The sequence below is a fragment of the Impatiens glandulifera genome, chromosome 2 (genome assembly GCF_907164915.1).
Source record: "Impatiens glandulifera chromosome 2, dImpGla2.1, whole genome shotgun sequence".
Classification (NCBI taxonomy): Eukaryota; Viridiplantae; Streptophyta; class Magnoliopsida; order Ericales; family Balsaminaceae; genus Impatiens; species Impatiens glandulifera.
The window spans coordinates 59667890-59689926 of NC_061863.1; the positions used below are offsets into that span (position 1 = coordinate 59667890).

Here is a 22037-nt window from a genome sequence, read left to right on the forward strand (position 1 = left end):
TAATGGGAAAGTTTGCTGAAAATGTTTAGTCACAATGTAGGGATTCTATTATTGCATCTTACCTAAAAAAGGAAACAGTACTACCACCACATGAGTAAAATAATCAAAATGTGAATCTCTTGAGAGAAAATAGTGGTCAAGGAAAAAGATGCCCACGTGCTAAGCTTAGCCTAGTCTAGCCATTGACCTATATATAACCAACCTAAAGATTCTTGGTCATTTATGTGATAAAAAAAAAAAGACAATGAATTCCCAAATTGAACACAAAGCAGGGTTAGAGATGAATCAGTCATTTATGGAAGAGGATGCATGTTTTTGTATTCAATTTCAATGGAATCGTCTTGATTCAGCTGAGAAAGAAGGCGGTTGAAATAACATGCAAGGAAAGAAGGAAATCGAACTGAAAGTAAAACACACATACATGGGTGGAAAATAAAAGTAACAATATCTTAGAGTCCCAGCTTGCAATCTGAACCATTCATTTCTACAAAAAGTTCTCCATCCTTTACAGTAGTGGCAATATCAACGACCTACAACAGTTAAAACTTTCAAGAGGTGCATATTATTTGATTCTATAAAGTAACTAACTTCTGGTTAACAATGGTAACTATTCCATGGAAACAATGTTCAACAAACTAAGATCAACTGTGGGTGCATTGCAATCATCTACAGACAAGTAAAAAAAGAAATCCCCTCTTCTAGCCTAGTGGCAACAAAAGGTGGATATCCCCCAGGCCTCCATGAGGTCCTGGGTTCGAGCCCGTCAGGCGGCAAGTTCTGCGTCTGGTTAATTGGTTAAGTATGTTTGCGGGCTATGTACTTAACCCGCGGGGATTAGTCGCACTCCATAGGAGCAGCGGAACCCAGCGTTCAAAAAAAAAAAAAAAAAAAAAGAGGTTTTAAAAATAGAAACAACTCTTTAATATTACATCGCTGTGATCATTTCATGAAATTTCAACCAAAACAAGTAAAAAAATAGTTGCCCATGCCAAAGAAAACAAGTATGTATTAATATCAAAATAAAGGAAATCAATTGAAAAGAAATGAAGTGACAGATGTATTTCACTTCAGTTTGTCCATCTCTGATCTAGCACATGAGCCATCCATATAAAGTAATATACTTATTGTGAGTGGAATATAATAGTACAGTAGAATCTGCCTTTTCGATTTTTTGAGTTCCTTTTCCTTTAGAATTGTTGGAACCCCGCAGCCACTAACCTTTACTTGTATACTTAAGTATAACCTTTAAGCATTTACAGTAGTAGAACACCAGCCACATTTAATTACAGTAGGGGTGTTCATCAACCATTTAAAACCTCCTAATCTTCTAATATTGACTACAACCAAATAAAGAGCAAGTAATTAAACCACCTAAACCTCTATATTGTCCATAACCAAACAGATAGCAAATAACTGCCAACACATCATTATTATTTGGTTAAAAAATAGGCTTGAGTTTATTTTCCACAGTAATGCATAAATTTCGAGTTCATGAAACTAATCAAAGCAGAACATTCTCACATTATTCAAAATGCATGCAATTCAATTAAAGTTACAAATTTAAATGCATTAAATGTGTGAGCAATATTTTCATTTCATTACTCTCATTTTATTTTATTTTTGCAACTAAGCACAAATAAAAACAAGATGGATGAGAGGAGATATCGGCCAAAACTGCTTATTCTGAAACGTGGTTCAGGCTTAGTAGGGCTTTATGAAAGTTATACATGCCTTTGTAAGAAACTAAAGAGGTATATTATTGAAAATATGCAAACTTACAAAATAAAATTCAATGTTCCTCTACAACTCAATAAATTTATGATATTGACCTGGTTTGTAATATATCTTAAATAATGAACTCATTAAGAAACTATGTTTTAGTAAATTTGTATATGCGGTTGAGATTAACATCTCAACCTGTACAAGACTATTTGGTATAAAGATGGATATCTGGACATATTTAACTTGGATCAACTAAATAATTACCTAAATTATCAGGGCCCTTTTAAATAGATGAACCAAATTTTCAAATGACGGTTGATGTGGATGTTCAAAACCATATTCCGAAAAGACCCAAATCTCGGGACTGTATCCCACTCTCTAGGCTTTGTTTTAGACTAGTAAGATTTCATCTCTTGTTGTATTGCTATTGTCTCAAACAGTTTATCTTTAACATGCCTCGTCTATGGCGCCACCAACTCTTGCTATTTTTCTCTAGTTGCTTTATAGCCAGCTTGCTTCACCCTTTCTTTTCCATGGGTGGAGATGGAAATTTAGAGGCCTCCATTAAAATAGGTAAGAGTCTAAGTAGAACTAAAATCGATAATCAACAAAATGATAAAATCAACAAAAAAAAAAACACAAAAACAGTATTTGGAGCAATGAAGTCCTCCCCTAGTGGTTAGGTCCGCTATTGGTGGAGGCAACTAAAGAAACATTAATCAAGCCCAAGGTCTCTCGCTTTCAAGGGCACAAGAAACAATATCTTGAATTCTAAGTAGCAAATGCCAACTAAGACAAGCCTTAGTTGTAAGAAATCAACATCAAAACCAATAAGCTTATCCTATGGCTAGGGAAAAGTCAAACCATGGGAGAGAGCATCTATTAATAGGATACCATAAGATAATAATATACTATTGAAACAATTCAACCTATATTGATTCACGATTTTCCTTCTTATGTTACAAAAGTTGACCTTTCAAAAACAAAATCAACAGCTTGATGGTTCAATTAAGGGAACGTTCTGCAATGTGTTCAAGACTTGGTATGGACATTGTTTGTATTAAAACCATGTATAGTAAGATAATTGTATGGTGGCTTGTACAATGCCCATTGTTCTGTGGATTAGGACATATTTGTCTTCTATCTAGTCCGGCCAAACTTAGTAGTAAGGTAAACATGTCTCATGTGTTCTATTCCAACCTATAGTAATTAGAACTAAAGCTCTTTTAGCCAGTTTTCCAAGGTCAAACAATATAAAGAGTACTCTATCTTGCAATATTCAAGCTAAAAAGGCTGCACCATATCATATCTAATTTACCGAGATAAATTCCATACCTCAAGCACCTAGAGAATAGGGAGAAAGAGACAACGATATTAAAACTCACAAGAGAAGACCACAGAGGTGATAAGGACCAACCTAAGTTTTTAAATAAGCAGACTTTAGTTTTTAAGGAATATTATTCTAAAGATTCCGAAAAGACAGCTCCCATACTAACTAGTCTATAAATATCAATGACGATTTGAAATGTTATACCCATTGTCTTCACAGCTCCTCCTCCCTCCAACACATATAGCCAACACATATATCACAGATAGAAGTTATAAACAGGTTCCTTCTCTCCCATGGCCTATAGCCAACACATCTATACTTGTGTTCTCAGTTTTATGTTACTTTCATTCATAAGTAATCAACTTGTGGAGGGAAGACAACTAAAACATATGAAGAAAGGTAACCAAATTTCCTTTAAAGATGAAAGCAAAACAAAGGTACAAACCAACAAAGGTTTCAGTGTAGACAACGACACCAATGGTCCAAAACACGATCTCCCTAGAGTTAACCATGAATTTTCAGGAAAACAAGAAATGCCCACATCTGAGAAACCTTACCACAGCCCGGCCCTTGATGAATCTGATGCAGGATATAAAGATGATTTCCGACCCACAACCCCTGGTATCAGCCCTGGAGTTGGCCATTCTTTTCCTCCACGGGAGAATGATGACAAGACCATGCAACAAACTAGAGGAGTGGGGGTCAGACATGTAATGACGGGAAATGCAGATGATTTCCGACCCACTGGACCAGGTCACAGCCCCGGTGTTGGCCATTCCTTACATAATACAGTTAAGGACAGATGATGGAAGGACTGATATAAGTTATCCAAGCTAATGGCAGCAAGTAACTGTAATCAAGTATGTAACTCATGTAAGTATAGCCGTTTAAATTTATTATCAATTTCACCAAAATTCATTGCAGTATGTCTGTCTCACATAGGACATGTATCTTATGTAATATTCTGAATTACCAATGTCCAGTCATTGCAATATGATTTATTGCCTATTAATAAAAGTCTTTACTTTTCCTTTTCCATACATGCATACATGTGTGTCAAATTGCATCTATTTTTTTGGTTACACACAAGGAAGAAGAGGGATGAATAATGCAATACTAACAAACATGAAATTTTATTCACGTTCCAAAAAGAAAAAAGAAAAGGCGCAAACATCGATGTAAGATATGTTCCTGGAATCGTCTTCATGAAACTTAATGAATAAGGACAAGCTTCTTCCTGAAAGAGGAGATAAATTAATTGATTTAATTCAATGTTTCATATATTTCCATATTTTCTCAACCTCAAACATTATAAGTCATTGATCATCATTTTAACAAAAAACCATCTTACAAGTTTTTCGCATAATTTGGTAATGATCAGTAAATGAATATGCTTAATCTGCATGCATGTGCACATGTATCGAAACCTGAATGACTGTTTGTTCTTTTAATTACCAAAACATTGCTGTAGAAAGATAAATTAATCAGAAATAAGGAAGTTTATAGAAGATTCTGGACTTAGGATATATATTTTCTTGATCAAATTAATGGCCATAGTTAAATATAAAAAAATTTTCTTATTAATACTCCCACCAGTTTCAAGCAAATCTATTCCTCTATAAGGTGGATAGTCACAAAGATTTCTACTTCTAGAAATCTATGAGCCAAAAAATATAAGGGAATATATAGCAAAATGCACCCTTTTTCTTTTTACTCATATATTATTTCAAGAAATTGTTAATCTATTCAGGCTTTGCAGATCAGATACGGGAAATCATTATATGGTCCTTGAATGAATTCCACAAAGGGTGCTTCATAGGAGTGGGTTTCAACTTTCAATAAGTGTGTCGTCTCACTAGCTTCCTCGTGACTCTCCTCTTGGCCGTGGGCAGCAGCAGGTACCCAAGAACCAAACACCAACTAGTTAAGATGAGTCCAACAAGAAGTGGAAAAATGACTAGGTTGTGAAGTGGGTAAGGTAATGGAGGTTGGATAAGACAATGAAGTCTAAGAGAAATAGGAAAAGTCAACAGCTCATGAACAAGCTTGTTAAGAAGATTGTGAGAAGAACACACCAGGAAAGACTGCAAGGTAAGAGAAAAATGAGTAACCAAGGTAATTCCTTCCAGCTAGGAATGGAGTATGAGGAAGGTACTTTGTGAAGCAAAAGCTTATATCCAAGGAACCTGGCTAAGGTTGGTGATTCTGTTAATTGTATTCTCACAACAACACAAATATTTTATTTTATTTTTAACTTTTCAATGTAGGTTTCAAAGATAAAGTAACAATCCCCTAGGTTTTATACTGGAAGAGATGATAAACTGAGGTTCATAGATAGCCTGAACTTGAGGGAGAAATAATCTGATAGAAAATTCCCTAGCTACTTCCTTTATTTATAATAGTAAGCTCAACGATTGGGCTTAAGGCAGGCCCATTGAGGTCAGGACACAGAGATAGGCCCATCGAGTCCTAGGCCCATCACAGAAGGAGACATGAGAGGAACAATTTATTTGCACCAGTCAGTTATGAAGAGGCATGATTGCCACAGCTAGGCTATGGCATCATCAAGGAGAACCCATCATTTTGTTGTGCCTTGATGAGACGAGGTTGTGATGATGTTAGATAATTTGATAAATAATCCATTAGGATAAGTATATTGTTAAAATGATAAATGATCAGATATTGTAAAGCTAATAATCATTCCTAAATACCTCATTGAGGTTCCTAGTTTTTAGAAAGTTCCTAAAAAGCCAGATAACCATAATTGTAAGTTATCCTAAGAATACTCTACTTGTATTTACATCAACACACATGTGAATAATATATACACCTTTTCTGTCAATCTATTTCCACATATGCTATCAAATTTTCTCAAACTAGGTAAACTCTGTTTCCATTTTTGTAATCAAATGAGGTCCTACATAGAACTCTTTTTTTTTTTTTTTTCTTTTGTGGAGAATGTGGTTATTAGCAACAACAGAAGCAGAGAAAATCCAGCCTATATCAAAATAAAACCCTCTTGCAATTACCCAAGAATACAAGTGAGCTTTATATAACATCAATCATTCTCCAAACCTATCCCAAGAGATGGAAACTTGAACTATAATTCTCTTCAAGTAGCGTAAAATGAAACCCTAGCGTAGTTAAACTAGCAAAATTCAGAGTGTTAACCCATACCATATAGCAAACAAACTTGACTAAAATTCATTTGTACTTAATAAACTGAAATTCATGAAATCAGAAAACGGTGGTCGGAAACAAAACACGTAAACTAAAATTCCATCAGTAGTGAGAAAAAAAAAGTGAACCTCTTAATCTTATTACGGTTGCTCTAGAGGAGCCGGTGCCGGTGCCGGTGCCGGTGCCGGTGACGTGAGTTCGCCGGAATCCGATTTTGCAAAATGAAATGAAGATCATATCAGGTAACCATTGAATTAGCATTTTCAAGCTTTGACATCATATAATGCAAAGCAATAGATTGGTCGGGTCGGGCCGGACCGGGACTATCCTGCTCCGAGTATTTTATTTTATTTCTATTTTCAGTAAAATTGGAATAATTTTTATTTTTTTTATTTGTCCATCTATATTAAAAAAAATTATAAAAATGTTTAATCACTACTCACGAGTGAGATTAATTCTATTTTTTACTATAATTTAGTCTTTATTTATTTTTATAGTAAATAATATATTAAAAGTAGATATTAATAACTTAAGAAGAAAAAAAGAGGTCGATATTAATAACTTTTCCTAAAACTGAAATATGTATTATATATATATATATATTATTGTTTATTTATAAGTAAATTAAAATATGAACTAATATCAACAAAGTCAGGATGGCCGAGTGGTCTAAGGCGCCAGACTCAAGTTCTGGTCCACTAACGTGGGCGTGGGTTCAAACCCCACTTCTGACAAATATTTTATTTTTTTACCAATTTTTTAGTTCTACAAATCTATATCAGAATCATTATATCAAACCCAACTTCTAATAAAAATACAATTTTTTAGTTCTATAAATCTATAAAAGAATCATTATATTTCTTAAATAAGCATATCCATCATTTGTGAAAATGAGTTTGAACTAGTGAAGTACCAAAATTAGGTTAAAGCTTCATTGCTGATTTATACAAGATATGCAGACCTACAAGAGCAAAATAATGGAAGAAGCTCTAACAAACCAGCACCTAAAACCATAAACATGTAGACCTAGAACATCTAGACTAAGCATAGCTTCATGGAACAAGCCCCCCCTTGAAGCATAACCAACCATGCATGCAACACAAGAATGTTAAGTGCTCCAACAAAGTTATTGCATCAAACTGGTCTGTCCAGACGGTTTCTTTGGTGATTAATACCCCCCATGGATTGCGTGTGTGCACATTGCAGGGGACATCGAATCGCTTGACCAGTGACCAGACCGTTCATTCAGGAGGCATGGTTATGTACGAGATTTTTATCCAATCTCAATGGAGAAATGATTCATGAATCAACCAACCTACAGAGTGATATGTGGAAAAAGTGAGGATTTTATAGACTATTGATTAATAACATTTATAAGTAAGAGGACTAAATAAGTCAAAAGGATTGACTTTTCTCCAAAAAGAAAAGTCTACAAGTTTGATTATCAAGCTTCACAGTTGAGTCATCTTTGGGCCTTATTTGATGTGAATTATTTATTTGGAGCTTGTTTGAGGAAGGGTTTAAAAGGAAAATAAGATGTTTTCTAAGGGAGGGATATAAGATAATTGGGTTTTCTTGCATATATGCTGTCCAAAATGCCTTTGAATTGTAGGAGAACAGACAAGACTTCCCTTTGAATAATTCAGATTTTAGGTAGTTTTATAACAATAATATTTTAGTAATTTAGTTGATCCAAATACCCCAAATAATCAATTTTTCCTCAAAAAAAAGTCAATTTATTTCGGACAAAATCCAAATCAAATAAGTACTTGTCACTCTCTCTTGTGAGTTTTAAAAAGCATTTTTGTCTTCTTTTTCAAACTGGAAAGCTAAGAAAGAAGTTCTTACTACTTGTTAGCTGGCCTTCCTCTACTAATATCAGGAGGTAGAATCAGACGAACCGATCTTTGCTCAAATAGTTGTCCTGATCCAAGGGCATTATCCTATCAACAAGAGCATACACATTATTATTATTATTGTAAGGAGAAACTCTTAAAACCAGAAAGATCACGAAGAATAATCACAATTTTACCGTAAAGTGAGTCTCACTGAGTGCCTGAGCGCAATTTTGTATGTCCAGCTGCTGTGAGTTCTTAACAAATGGATGGTCTAGTAATGCAGTAGCCGTAGGCCTCTCTGCTGGATTTCTAAGAAAGCAACATTGGAGGAAATCTTTACCTTCCAAAGATAATGTTTCGGGTATGGGTGGATTCTCTTTCAAAGCCCTGAACATTGCTGCAGCCTGAATTCATGAAGGAAACAGATAAAAATGTAGACAGTTTTTGACAATATATAACAAAAGATATAGTGACTGTTTCCATGTTCATTCTTTTAAGATACAAGCTTGTTTGATGAAGGATTATAATCCAAATAACCCCTAATCCCATCAACAATTACTCCAACAATCAAATCATTCAAATACAAAATACCCTTTATTTCTATAATATTTAAAATAAAGGAAATTTTAGACATTAATCCACTCTTTCATCAAACAAGTTTTTCGTTTCAAAATAATCAGATTATTCAGAAAAATAAAACTACATCAAACAAGCTCTATGTGTGTGAAGTGATTACCCCTTCAAATTCACTCCATGGAGGTTTTCCATTCATCATCTCAATTATTGTACAGCCCAAACTCCATATATCAATAGCAAAAGCAAGATCAGAACTAGCATCTTTCTGTGCTACAGATTGTATGAGCTGCAAGGAAGATCATCGGATCAGTTGAGAAGGAAAATGACAAGTCTTAACTAAAAGGGTTTGATATTGGGAAATTTTAGCACCTCAGGAGCCATCCAGTAAGGACTTCCCTTTAGAGAAAGTTCAGCTAATGGCCCAGCAAGCTGTATATGACAATGAAAACTTATGCAGTGAATTCAGAATATTGATGACCTCATATAAAGACAATTTCATAAATCCAGAACAGAGAAAATGGGGAAAAATTAAAAGAACAAAAATAAGATATTAAAAAGAACAGTGATACAAGAACTAACCGTTACAATAACTTCCTGCAATATCATTAAAAGTTCCATTGTACAATGTACAACCAATCATTATCTTCTATATTATGACTTCCATTATAGTAACTTTTTACTTTTTCATCCAATTTTGAAAGAGTTATAACTAAGCACTAGGAAATGTAAGTGTACCAAATTCTTGTTTGATTACTCCAATAATCCCTTATCCTATCATCATTCAAATCATCATCTAAACACACTTTATTTTTTATATCATTTAAAAATCTTAAATACAAAAGATATTTTAGTCATTTAATGTAAATAATCTATTTTTCATCAAACAATTTTTTTCCAGAACAATTTATTGTTTCAAGAAAATCCTACATCAAACTCCATATATTTACATATTAAAATTTGTTCACATAGTAATAGCTGTTAAAGAACTCACATGTTTAGCCATTCCAAAATCCGCAAGCTTGACAACTCCATGGGCATCGACCAGCAAATTAGCTCCTTTGATGTCCCTGAAAATATTGATGTCTTATGTGCTTCAAATCACCATTCTTGCATGGAAATAAAATGCATTTCATTGCTTATCCATTTGACATGGCTAATAATTAGAGAACCTGACTTTACCTGTGTATCGTCTTCTTGCTGTGCAAGTAAGCCAACCCAGATAGAATATGGCGTGTGAAATTCCGTATAATAGATTCTGTAATGGATCCACAATGTTCACGGACATACTTATTAATTGATCCAGGATGCACATATTCCAGATATATGTAAAACTTTTCTCCTACCTGCACACATATATAGGAATTCATGAAGATGTGAGTATGAAATATTGAACATCAAGAGTTACCTGAACGTGATTAGGATAATTACTTACAACTTCACTACCATAATACTGAACAATGTTATGGTGCTTTAGCATGCTAAGAACCTCAATTTCCTGCAACAAATAAGTAACAGAAATTAATGTATAGGCACCGAACTGGTTCCTAATTCCTAAATATCTGAAGAAATATTTTCACAAACAATTCTTCACGATAAAATTCACAAGTTAATAAATATTTTCTTCAGCTAAAACAAGTTGTTATACAATAGTAAACTATTCAAATCAGAGTAGATGTGACTACAAGAATAATATCATGCAATTCATTCCCTGAAGGCAATTCTGTTATTATTATTTTGGCCCCATTTCAAAACACTTTTTATTTATGTTTTGTATTTGAATTTGGATTCAGAACTGTTTGAAAACTACAACTTGTTTGATCTAGGATTATTTGTATGACACAAGGTGCTTATTTTCAAATAATATTTTTGATGTAGGTTAATTGGGTAAAAAATATATTAGGAGTATAAATATATATTGAAAAAATAATTTTCTTAAAGGGTATTTTGTTATTTTGGTTGATGATTTGAATGATGTGATTGATTAGTAGATTGTATAATGGGTTATTTGAAAATAATTCCAAATAACCAACATCAAACCAGGCTTTAGAGATTCAAAATTTTATTTTTATTTTTGTATCTGGATCCATATACAAGAAAGACATGATTTATGCAACACCAACTTAAGGGCAACATTTTCCTTGAGAAAGCATGGAATCATTAAGTTACCGAGCATAATTGGAAACAATTATTTTGTCATGTTATTTGACACACTCACGATTCCATTGGAATATCGTCGAAGTTACAATTGAAATGGTGTTTTTTCGTTTGTCATCGGATTCTATTTTTATTATAGTGTATTTTCTTACTTTATTTGAGATGCTCATTTATCTCACAAATTTGCTACGATATTCATGTATTTGACCATGAAGCGCATTGCTTATGCAGGAGGACAAAAGGACATGTGAAAAGATCATCAATTAAGGAATGGTTGGTTTGGATTAACCTTGCATTAGACATGGAGAATTTTGAAGCATTTTTCAAGAAGAAACTAAAAATTGGAACAAACTCTAGACTGTACAGTATGAACAAATAGGAAAACCTGTTCTAACTGTTTTATGCTCTCTGCAGACTTTGGATCATCAGGAAATAGGTCAACTTCTTTCATTGCACAAAGAGCACCAGTTCCCCTGTAGATAAAGAGGGGACATTATCAGAAATACTGCTACAAACTACTGTAAGGAAGGTGTTGGAATTAATCCAACACGTGATGTTAATAATTGTATATTATGTGTTATCATAATAAAGACGTAAGCCCAACTAAAATCATCTATTAAAGTATATAAAGCTTAGGAGATTAATTAGATCTAGGGAACATATATTTGTAAAGACACACATCAGTTACTGTTTTATGATGGTGGAATAGTAAATGAGCAATTTTGGGTTAGGTCTCGTCCAACCCAATAAATAACCTATTCTTCTATCAAATAATCTCATTATGCTAAAGAGAAGTTGAGAAAACAATCACAGGGTAGGGTTTGGAGGACCTAAGCCCCACTAGATTTTCACAAGAATCGTGTGTATAATTATAGATTCAGGTACATTTCTGCTTCGGTATTATTTCAATGCTTAGGTTTTAATAAATCTATCATAAGGAACTTTGCATACCTGTTGGAGGCACAGTACACGCTTCCAAATGTGCCTCTTCCCAAAAGTTTTCCTTTGTTCCATTGAGAACTTATTGGGATCATTTCTGGTCTGGGACTAACTTGGGAATTAGGAACAGGAAATGTGGGCTCTGGAGGAAGAGGCAAGGGATGAACATTATTTTCACGCAACAGAAAAGTCTCGCCGCTCAGATTCCTTGCATGTCTGGGTGGACTTATTTTTGGAGTTTGTGGGAAATCGCAAGCAGCTTTCTCAGAAAGCATCTGGAAAAAGAACCCTTGATTCATCTCTGAAGCTGGCATTTCTGGTGAAGACCAAACTTGAACCCTAGGATGATTATGATTGGATGTGAAAGTAAATGGAAATTGTCTTGTAGGACTACGTGCAGGACTAGAATAAAGGCTTGCTGGAGCACTAATAGCAATGCCCCCATCCAGATGCCTTTCAATATCATTCAACACTCGTTGTGTCTCTGTGTGTTCTGAGTTCCTCGATGTAACATGGCTGGTGGACGGTTTACTGAAATTGAGCAAATGAGAAGAAATATAATGATGACAGGAAGGGGAAATTTGAACTTAAACCAGTAAAGCAGTCAATCTGAACCTAGGGTTTGTTTGCAAGAAAAATACATGTAAAGTATAACAATAGCATTCGTCTCTAGGTGTGATAAATGCGCGGAAAGAAGGAAAGAAAGAAATTGGCATCATCTAATCAATAAAAAAGAAGTGCAAAATTACCTCCCAATATCATTACTAAGATCTCCGACCAATCCGGACCTTTCTTTCTCCTCAAATCCCCTGATCGGCGGCGATGGAAGAGGAACACTACCTGCAGGAGGGTTGGCGTTTGAGAGATTTGCGCACGCGAGGTCGTCACGCAAGAGCAGCATGGCCAACTCAGGAAGAGGCAGAGGCTGAGGCTCTACGGAATAAGACCGCGAGGACGAGTAATGGTGATCATGATCAATGCTCGGCGACCTCCATAACCGACCAGGTCCTCCGATTTCGACGTCGTTTACGTGTCTGAGCTTCTTCATACGCTGGAGGTGCGAACGGTAGCCCCGGCCTTGCACTGAGAATATCCTGGTGAAGAAACTTTCATCTGCGGAATGTCGTTTGGAGGACGAAGAAGAACGAGAATCGTTGCTCTTCCACCAAGGCATTGTAGGTTTTGTGGACAAAACTCCGTCTTAGAAACGCCGATCGCCTCAGACAGAGGCGCCGGCGGATCTTTTAGCGGACAGAACCTTTTGACGGCGATCAGAACGGAGCGGACGAAGAAGGCGTAGTAGCGTCGTCGGAGTCGGGGTCGGAGAAATATGTTTCCTTCGTTTTCTGTCTCTACGTGTGTAAAGGGGTTCTTAGACATATCGTATTATTTGGTTGTTTGTTTGGGCGGGGAAAGTGTTGGGTATATTCACTATCAAGTTCTTGCCAATTTCCATTACTTTTCCAATAAAAAAAGACAAGCAATTTTTAAATAAATAAATTGTTATTTTAATAAAATATTTTTAAATTATTATTATTATTTTCAAAAAAAATTAAAAAATTAAAAATTTTAATTTATATATATATATATATATTTTATTTATATTTATTAAAATTAATAATAATTTCAAATCAAATATTTATTTTACAATCTTTAACAAGATTAATAATTCTAATATATATATTCATAATATATTATTAAAATATATAATATTTTTTAATATTATAAATTTATTATAATTTTATTAAAATGATCTATTATATTAAAAATAATTTAAAAAATAATAAATAAATAAATTTTTTTTATCAAACTCATATATTCATAAAAATAATAAAAAAAATAACTCTTTAACATACCAACCCACTTTTCAAAACAAATAAGTCATAAATAATAATAATAATAATAATAATAAAATAATTATCATATTTGACGATATCTCAAATTAGATAAACTCAAATATGTATTTGGGTCATAATAGTTGTCTCAATCCAAAATTTCAACTATTCATGAATTTGGGCATCACCTAGTGAATCTCAAATATACTTTACAAAATATTTCAAATACTAGTTATCATTGACAATATAAAAATAAGCGAGTTTTTGATTTCACCGCATTATGACACATATGACAACGACTTATCATAATGTCACAAAAATCTAACATTCAATATGCTCTCACCTAGGATCGGTCGTGAGGTAAGCCCGACAAGCCCTCGAACTAGGACAGCTCACTTGTTAAAAATATTAAGGTATTTAGTTAAATTTATTGTAATTTTAAATATAAAATTGTGTAACTTAGTGGTTTAAGATAAAAACTTAAAATTTTTATATGGTTATGGGTTCAAATTAAGGGTGTCAATTTGAAATCGCCTCGCGAAAACCGAACCGAATTGTCCCGTTTGGGACGGTTTTTCCCCCGAAACCAAATGGGGATGGAGCGGGGATGGTATTTGTGTCCCCCACCCTATCCCGGTTTCACTCCGATTCTTCCCCAAAAACCATAAACATAATTAAATATATTAAATCACCAATATATTTATTTATTCACTATATTTTATATGAGTAGTAAGGTTGTTTCTTTATAATAATATAAAATTTTAATATATTACTGTATATATTATATTAAAAAAATTGGATTCCCCGAAACAAAAAAAAAAACGAACGGGACGGGAATGATATTTAAAAAATCCCTGAAATTAAAACGGGGTGGTATCGATATTAGATGTGCCTTCAGTTTCTCGCATACAACCTTGGCATACAACCTTGATATTGTTCACTTCAAAAGAATACACATTTGTATATTCAACTCTTTCATATTCGTCCTATTTGTACATTCGGCAACCATATTTGGAACTTGTTCTTGGGTTTCATCATCGACTTGGAGTTCATCATCTTCATCCTCTTGATGATGAAATGGTGAGACATCTTCATCCTCTTGATGATGAAATGGTGAGACATTTTTATCCTATTGATGAAAAAAAACGTAGATTAAATGAGAAATGATAATTAAATGTTAAAATTTGAGAGAGAAGATCAATTAATGAGTGAGGTTGAGCCATTGATAAAAAAATAATTAAGAGAGAGAATAATAGGTGATTTTAAAATGAAGAAAAATATTCAATTTATGGAGTCTGTATAAATGTGACCATTTTTTGTTACTGTTTTTTTTTTCTATAAATTTTACCGTTTTTTTGTCTTTATATTTACTAACGTGCCGTGGGTTGGGCCGTGCCATGGACTATTAGCAGGCCCGGTCCCCTATGGACTAAAAAGTCAAACACAGCCCAACCCATGATATGTTATCGTGCTGACTCGGGGCTTGTCAAAACTCGTCGGGTCGGGCCGGGCCAAAAATGTGTTGTGGACGTGTCGGGCTGAGCCAGCCCGGCCCACTGCCGACCTTCAGCCCAAAACTCGGGACGTACTCTCACCTACACAACTTTCAATTACATAAAACTCTTATCATCCACTAATTTACATTAGTGTATTTTAATCCATTTTAAAAATTATTATTTAAAAAAATTATTTTCATAATATTAAAAAAATTATTAATATTTTAATAATATATTTCAAATAAGATTAACTATAAAAAAATAATTTAAAATTTTAATAAGATAAATATGATATTATTCACAATATATAATTAATAGAATAGTGTAACTTATTTGAAAAAAAAATTAATATTATTAATATTTTTAAAAATTTAGAGAGAGAAAAAATGAATGATTGTTAATGATTTTGAAGAGGTGAGATTATTTTTGTTAAAAAAATTAAATGGTATTGATATATGTAAATAAAATAAAAAATAATAATTTAAAATAGAAGGTATTTTAATATTTTGATGAATGAAAGTGATTTAATTATTTATAAATAATTGATTAAAAAATTAATTTTATTTGGATTTTTAAAATAACAAAAAAAAAAAAAAACCTGTTCTAAGAAAAATGGTATAAATTAAAACCATTTTCAATTGGAAGTAAATTTATTTAGAATTAATTAGAAAGTTGTAACGGTTTCGTAATAGAATATTTGGTCCATTTAAAGAAAAAGTATGCAATGATAGAGAGAGATGGGAGTGTGAGGGGGTGAGTGGGAGGGGAGAGAGATTTTTACGGAAACTGTCATATAAATCAGATCTAGCTAGATTTCTTCTGCCATGGATCCATCCAATGTTACAATGTATCGATTATTGATTGATTGATCGATCTTCTAATCCTTCCTTTATCATCTTTATGATCATCATCGTCGTCTTTCAACATGCAATGGATGGTGCCATCATTGATTTGATTTGATTTCTTCATACCTAGCTAGCTAGCTATATATAGCGTGAGCAAATCGTGTATATATATGATCTGATCTTCAAATTCAGCTTAATTATTGATTAATATCTCCATTCTCATCATTAATTGCATGCAGATCTGAATGAAAACAACAAACAAATAAACAAATGTCATCGTCTTCTTCTCCATGTGCAGCCTGCAAGTTCCTCCGCCGTAAGTGCACGCAAGAATGCGTATTTGCGCCGTATTTCCCACCGGATAATCCTCAAAAGTTCGTAAACGTTCACGACGTGTTCGGAGCCAGCAAAGTTTCCAAGCTCCTCGGCGAATTACACGCCTCACAACGTGAAGAAACCGTCAATTCCCTCTCCTACGAAGCCGAATTCCGCCTTCGCGATCCGGTATACGGTTGCGTAGGCCTAATCTCTCTTCTTCAACACCGCCTAAGTAAACTCCAACACGATCTAGCAATCGCAAGAGGAGAATTAGCCGGATATATCGGTTCCTCTGCTCTTTTTCCAAATCTATCATCTCATTCTCATCCAAACCATCTACAACAACACTCCGCCGGCGGACCTCACATGTCGCATCAACATCAGTTGATAGGGATGCAGCAGCCTGATGGACAATTGATGGTTAGAGATCAACAACAACATCAACAATTTTATCATCAGAATGCCTCGCATCATCATCAACAACAACAACAAATGCTGGAGTTGCAACAATTTGCTGGAATGCAGGGTTATAATGGTGGATCTGACGTAGATGTTACTAAACAGGTTCAAATGCATGATCAACCTCTTCTGGATTTGGGTAATTCTCATCATCATCATGATGGTGTTTATCAATTTCAACAACAACCGGAATTGTTGCTTCACCAGCAATCAGCACCGGACCATCATCAGCAGCAATCAGCACTTTAACTTATAAGCTAGTAGCGAAGAACGTCTAAGCGCTGATCCTTTTTCGTTGAACTTTTTTTTAGATAAATCTTACAGTTACTCTCTTTATAATTAATTATTTAACTTTATTTAGTTCATTATGGGTTAGCTAATTAAGAGTATAATCATTATGGTTGAATTTTTCACTCATTAGAAAATTCACATAAAAATTACTAGTATGAATGTTATTTTTTAGAGAAATGATATTCTCAACGAATGACTAGCGAAAGCAAGGCCACGAATCCTACGTGGCCTTGCCAGCTAGGAGAGAGAAAGAAAAAAAAAAATAAAAAAAAAATTAAAAAAAAATAAAACGTTTCAGCTCCTCTTTCTTCTTTCTTCTTCCCTCTCTTTCTTCTCTGGCGATTTATCACATCCGGCGAACGAACCGGCGTCTTCTCTGGCGATTTATCACTCCGGCATCCCGACTTCTACTTTCTTCTTTCGCTCGAAAATGGTAAGACACTTCTCATTCTTTAATATTTCAGTTTCAGAATCGTCAGCCTTCGTGTTCATTTCGTAATATTTTCTTTTCAGGCTGGTGTTTCAGGTAAATCTCCATGCAAGGCCCCAAGATCTCCAAGGACAAGGTAAATAAGACATCTTCTATTTTAGAATCGTAGGGTTAGCGTTTTGCGGTTAGGGTCAGGGTTTTGCAGTTAGGGTTAGGGTTTCAGAGTTATGGTTAGGGTATTGCTGCATTATGGTTATCGAAACAAAGTTTTCGTTACCCGAAAGTCTGATTTAATTGTGTATGGTTGAATTATTGTTAGCCAAAACTAAATTTATTGGGTATTTGCTGAATTTAGGGACCCGAAATAGGCTGTTATGGGTCCCGAAAGTGGGATAACTTCATGTTTGGCTGAATTTAGGGTCCCGAAAGTGTGATTTCGGGACCCGAAATAGGCTGTTATGGGTCCCGAAAGTGGGATAACTTCATGTTTGGCTGAATTTAGGGTCCCGAAAGTGTGGTTTCGGGACCCGAAATAGGCTGTTATGGGTCCCGAAAGTTGTATTACTTATTGTTTGGCTGAATTTAGGGTCCCGAAAGTGTGTTTCGGGACCCGAAATAGGCTGTTATGGGTCCCGAAAGTTGTATTACTTATTGTTTGGCTGAATTTAGGGTCCCGAAAGTGTGTTTCGGGACCCGAAATGGATGGTTTCGGGACCCGAAAGTTGGATTACTTAATGTTTGGCTGAATTTAGGGTCCCGAAAGTGTGTTTCGGGACCCGAAATGGATGGTTTCGGGACCCGAAAGTTGGATTACTTAATGTTTGGCTGAATTTAGGGTCCCGAAAGTGTGTTTCGGGACCCGAAATGGATGGTTTCGGGACCCGAAAGGTGGTTTCGGGACCCGAAACTGGTGGTTTCGGGACCCGAAACTGGTGGTTTCGGGACCCGAAATGGATGGTTTCGGGACCCGAAATGGTTCTTTCGGGACCCGAAATGGATGGTTTCGGGACCCGAATTGCTTCATTTTAGTGATTATTTGCTTCATGGCTTTTAAATGTTTATCATTTGTTGTTGTAGGGCAAATAAACGTAAAAGTATTGTCCAAGAATCAGCTCCCAATCCAGCTCCCAAAGCAGCTTCCAAACCATTTCCCAAATCCCCTAGACCAACAGCTCCAAATGCAGCTCCCAAATCAGTTCCAAAATCCCCTAGAGCAACAGCTCCTAAAGCAGCCCCCCACAACTTATTTTTAACTAGGACATCGTCTAGTGGCCTTTTCAATCTTCTTCAAATGCTGTCTAAGGAACAAAAAGATGCTGTGAAGTCAATAGGCTTTGGCGCTCTACTTTCATTATCTCTTTCAAAATGCCCCGGGGAGATCTCTCGTTATCTAGTCAGAAAGTTTGACTGCAATAAATGTTCATTCACCCTAGAGAATGGCGAGGAAGTGAAAATCGAAGAAGAGGACGTTCATATGGTATTGGGTCTCCCCAGAGGGGAGCTGGATATTTTAGAATATCAGAATAACGAGATTGATGACAAGTTGAAGGCATTTAGGACTCGATGGGGTAACCCCGTTAATGGCGCTCCTTTAGCTACTGCTATGCCGATCAAAATCATTGAGAACAAAGCTGCTGACAACAATTTCAAGATAGACTTCGTATTATTTGTTGTCAGTTGCTTTCTCTGGTGTGATCACCTAGGTAACCTATCCAGGTATATCTCATTTCTAGTATTTTCAATTGCATGACAACAAATTTGTATTGTTAAATAATCCTCAAATATGTTTTTTTCATTTGCAGGTATAGAATTCTGAAATCTATTTCAGATGTTGACAATATCAAGAAGTTCAATTGGTGCAAATTTGTACTTGAAGGATTAGTTCAATCATGCGCAAAAGTGAAGCAGAATGAAAAAAGACATTTCCAAGGACCACATACGTTCTTTATCGTAAGTTATCACTCATTCATTTTCATGTTTTAAAAAATATGTAGTTTTAACATATGTATGTTTTCAGCTATGCTACGTGTATAGGGTGAGCAACCCTGAACTGGGAGGAGTTACTGAACGACGATTTCCTATACTGTCATGTTGGAATGACACAACGTTGAAGTTTAGGCTGGATACAGAGTTGGAAAGTGGAGGATTCGGACGTGGAAGCGTTCTGGGACGCATTCCACTACCCGGCATGTGGGATGAGAGCGACGACGAGGATAATGATTTCAGAGAGAACGACGAGGAGGAGAACGAGGAGGATGATATTGATGGGGGGGTGTCTCAGACCCCAAAGGCGGCGGCGGCAGCAGCAACAGAACCTAGGAATAGGTCACCACCTCTTAACACAGCTCCGGATGAGGTCGGAATAACATTTACAGAGAATTTGGTGTGCGTTACGAAATGTACAGTGATGCTTGAAAAAGCGATGAGAAAAATGGAATCTTTAAGTTCAGGCTGGGATGCAACACCATTGTATGACAACGCCATGCACATCATTTACAGAGCAATGGACAAGAATAAGCTTTTCAGGGATGCCATGCATAAATACTTCAAGGATGAAGCACCTTCTGAAGCACAATGTTACAAAGATGCTGCTGACAATGAGGTGGGTCTTGATGAGGCCGGTGACAAGGAGCCTGCTCAAAATGACGGTGGTCTTGATGAGGCCGTTGACAAGGAGCCTGCTCAAAATGATGGTGGTCTTGATGAGGCCGCTGACAAGGAGGTGGGTCTTGATGAGTCCGGTGACAAGGAGCCTGCTGCTCAAAAAATCCCCTGAAAGTCATGATGAAAATTCCACCACGCCTTCAATGTCCGTATTTGATGGAGAACAAAAAAAGATATAAAAATTTCTTCAAATTTGTCAATATAGCTGACAAGGATGAGGTCGTTTTGGGAATGGTTTTTGACAGTAAAGCTGATGAGGATGCGAGGTAAATCAATCTTTCTTAGTTCATTTGTTTTTGTCATGAAAGTTGAATTCTTATGTGTATGTGTATTCTTTATGTGTTTGGCTGTTTCGGGTCCCGAAAGTGTGGTTTCGGGACCAGAAAGTGTGGTTTCGGGACATGAAAGGGGTGTTTCTTGTCCCGAAATGGTGGTTTAGGGTCCCGAAAGTGTGTTTCGGGACCCGAAATGGATGGTTTCGGGACCCGAAATGGATGGTTTCGGGACCCGAAAGGTGGTTTCGGGACCCGAAAGGTGGTTTCGGGACCCGAAACTGGTGGTTTCGGGACCCGAAACGGGTAGTTTCGGGACCCGAAACGGGTAGTTTCGGGACCCGAAACGGGTGGTTTCGGGACCCGAAACGGGTGGTTACGGGACCCAAATTGGTTTTTTTTTAACTTCATCTCTTCTATATGTGGTTTCAGGAAGGAAGTATTGTATGTATCCGAGCATACCAATATCAACATAGAGCAATTTCAATCGATGAAAAGTAAATGCCATGTTGAAAGTGGTATTATTGATGCTTGGGCAAACGTTATCACACTGTTCTGCAAAATGGCCTCCGAAGCGAAAATCGTTTTTTCAACAGTCCTTACGGTAAGTCTCTATATCTTTCATTATTGTATAAACCAATTGTCTCTATATCTTATTGTCATGTTGACTTAATTTGCAGGACTTTTGGAGAACGAAAGAGCTTTTTATCGAAAGACTAATTGAAGAAATGAGAATTTTCCAAATAACACCCGAAGACATGAAAACTACTAATCTGGTAAGTTCAATATGCTTATATTAAATACTTATTCTTGCTCATATATGTCATCTGATTCATGGTCATAATTTTGCAGATATTTTTCTCTATTTTATACGAAAGTCATTATTATGTTGTTGTCATCAACATTGCGAAGAAAGTAATTGAAGTCCTCGACAATCTACCACTGGACCCAGATATAGAATGGGAACATAAATATGTTACAATTCGGAAACTGGTATTGTTGAAGTGTTTTTTACACATAATGTATGTTAAAGTGTTTATGTTTATTAACTTCTTTTGTAAAACAGGTTGAAAACGTTGTGGAGTACTTCAATACTATCGACCAAGAGATGTCAACCCAAATTGCCCAATTCCCGGTCAATGTTTTAAATTTACATTGGCAAGACAGTTCAAATAAAACGGATTGCGGAATATACTGCATGAGACATATTCATACTTACTATGGCAATGCAGATTGGGAATGTGCTATAAGCCAAAAAAATGTAAGTTAAATATTTTCACATTTTATTTGTTTCACAAATCTTTAATAAATAACCGGTGAATTATCATTTTCTTAGGCAAAGGGAATGATTGAAGCTTTGCGAGCCAAATACACCGCAATGATCATCCGTTCAAGTTTGAACCGAAATCTGAGGAACATCTTATTGAAGTATCTGGAAATTTTGAAAGAAGATTGTCCTGAAACATTTAACCTGTATAATAATCCAAGTATATAAATTTTTTGTCTTCAATTATTTTATAGTCTTCAATTATAGTATGAGTTAAAAAAACAAGAAACAAGTATAATATGAGTTGAAAATGCCATTTCGTGACAAGAAAACAAGTATAATATGAATTGAAAATGCCATTTCGGGACAAAAACAAGTATAATATGAATTGAAAATGCCATTTCGTGACAAGAAAACAAGT

The 22037-nt window shown here is 35.4% G+C and overlaps 3 protein-coding genes and 1 non-coding gene across 4 annotated transcripts; 3 read left to right on the forward strand and 1 right to left on the reverse strand.

The window, feature by feature from the left end:
- Positions 1-3138: 3138 nt before the first annotated feature.
- Positions 3139-4089, forward strand: LOC124925657 (precursor of CEP9-like). The gene has a single exon (XM_047465724.1). It carries the CDS (start codon positions 3346-3348, stop codon positions 3856-3858), a length of 513 nt encoding a protein of 170 aa, XP_047321680.1. The 5' UTR covers positions 3139-3345; the 3' UTR covers positions 3859-4089.
- Positions 4090-6882: 2793 nt separating this feature from the next.
- TRNAL-CAA lies at positions 6883-6966 on the forward strand. Its single transcript has one exon. It is a non-coding gene; the product is annotated as a tRNA-Leu (tRNA).
- A 92-nt stretch (positions 6967-7058) lies between these two features.
- Positions 7059-13070, reverse strand: LOC124925655 (mitogen-activated protein kinase kinase kinase 5). Its single transcript, XM_047465721.1, has 11 exons — positions 12489-13070; positions 11752-12270; positions 11186-11273; positions 10079-10141; positions 9826-9989; positions 9638-9713; positions 9016-9075; positions 8807-8932; positions 8265-8474; positions 8081-8175; positions 7059-7547 (listed from the first exon to the last, which is right to left on the reverse strand). Coding segments are annotated over exons 1-11 (1827 nt in total). The 5' UTR covers positions 12914-13070; the 3' UTR covers positions 7059-7546.
- Positions 13071-15827: 2757 nt separating this feature from the next.
- Positions 15828-17044, forward strand: LOC124925656 (protein ASYMMETRIC LEAVES 2-like). Its single transcript, XM_047465723.1, has one exon. The coding sequence runs from the start codon at positions 16186-16188 to the stop codon at positions 16939-16941; it is 756 nt and encodes a 251-aa protein (XP_047321679.1). The 5' UTR covers positions 15828-16185; the 3' UTR covers positions 16942-17044.
- The last annotated feature ends 4993 nt before the right edge of the window (positions 17045-22037 follow it).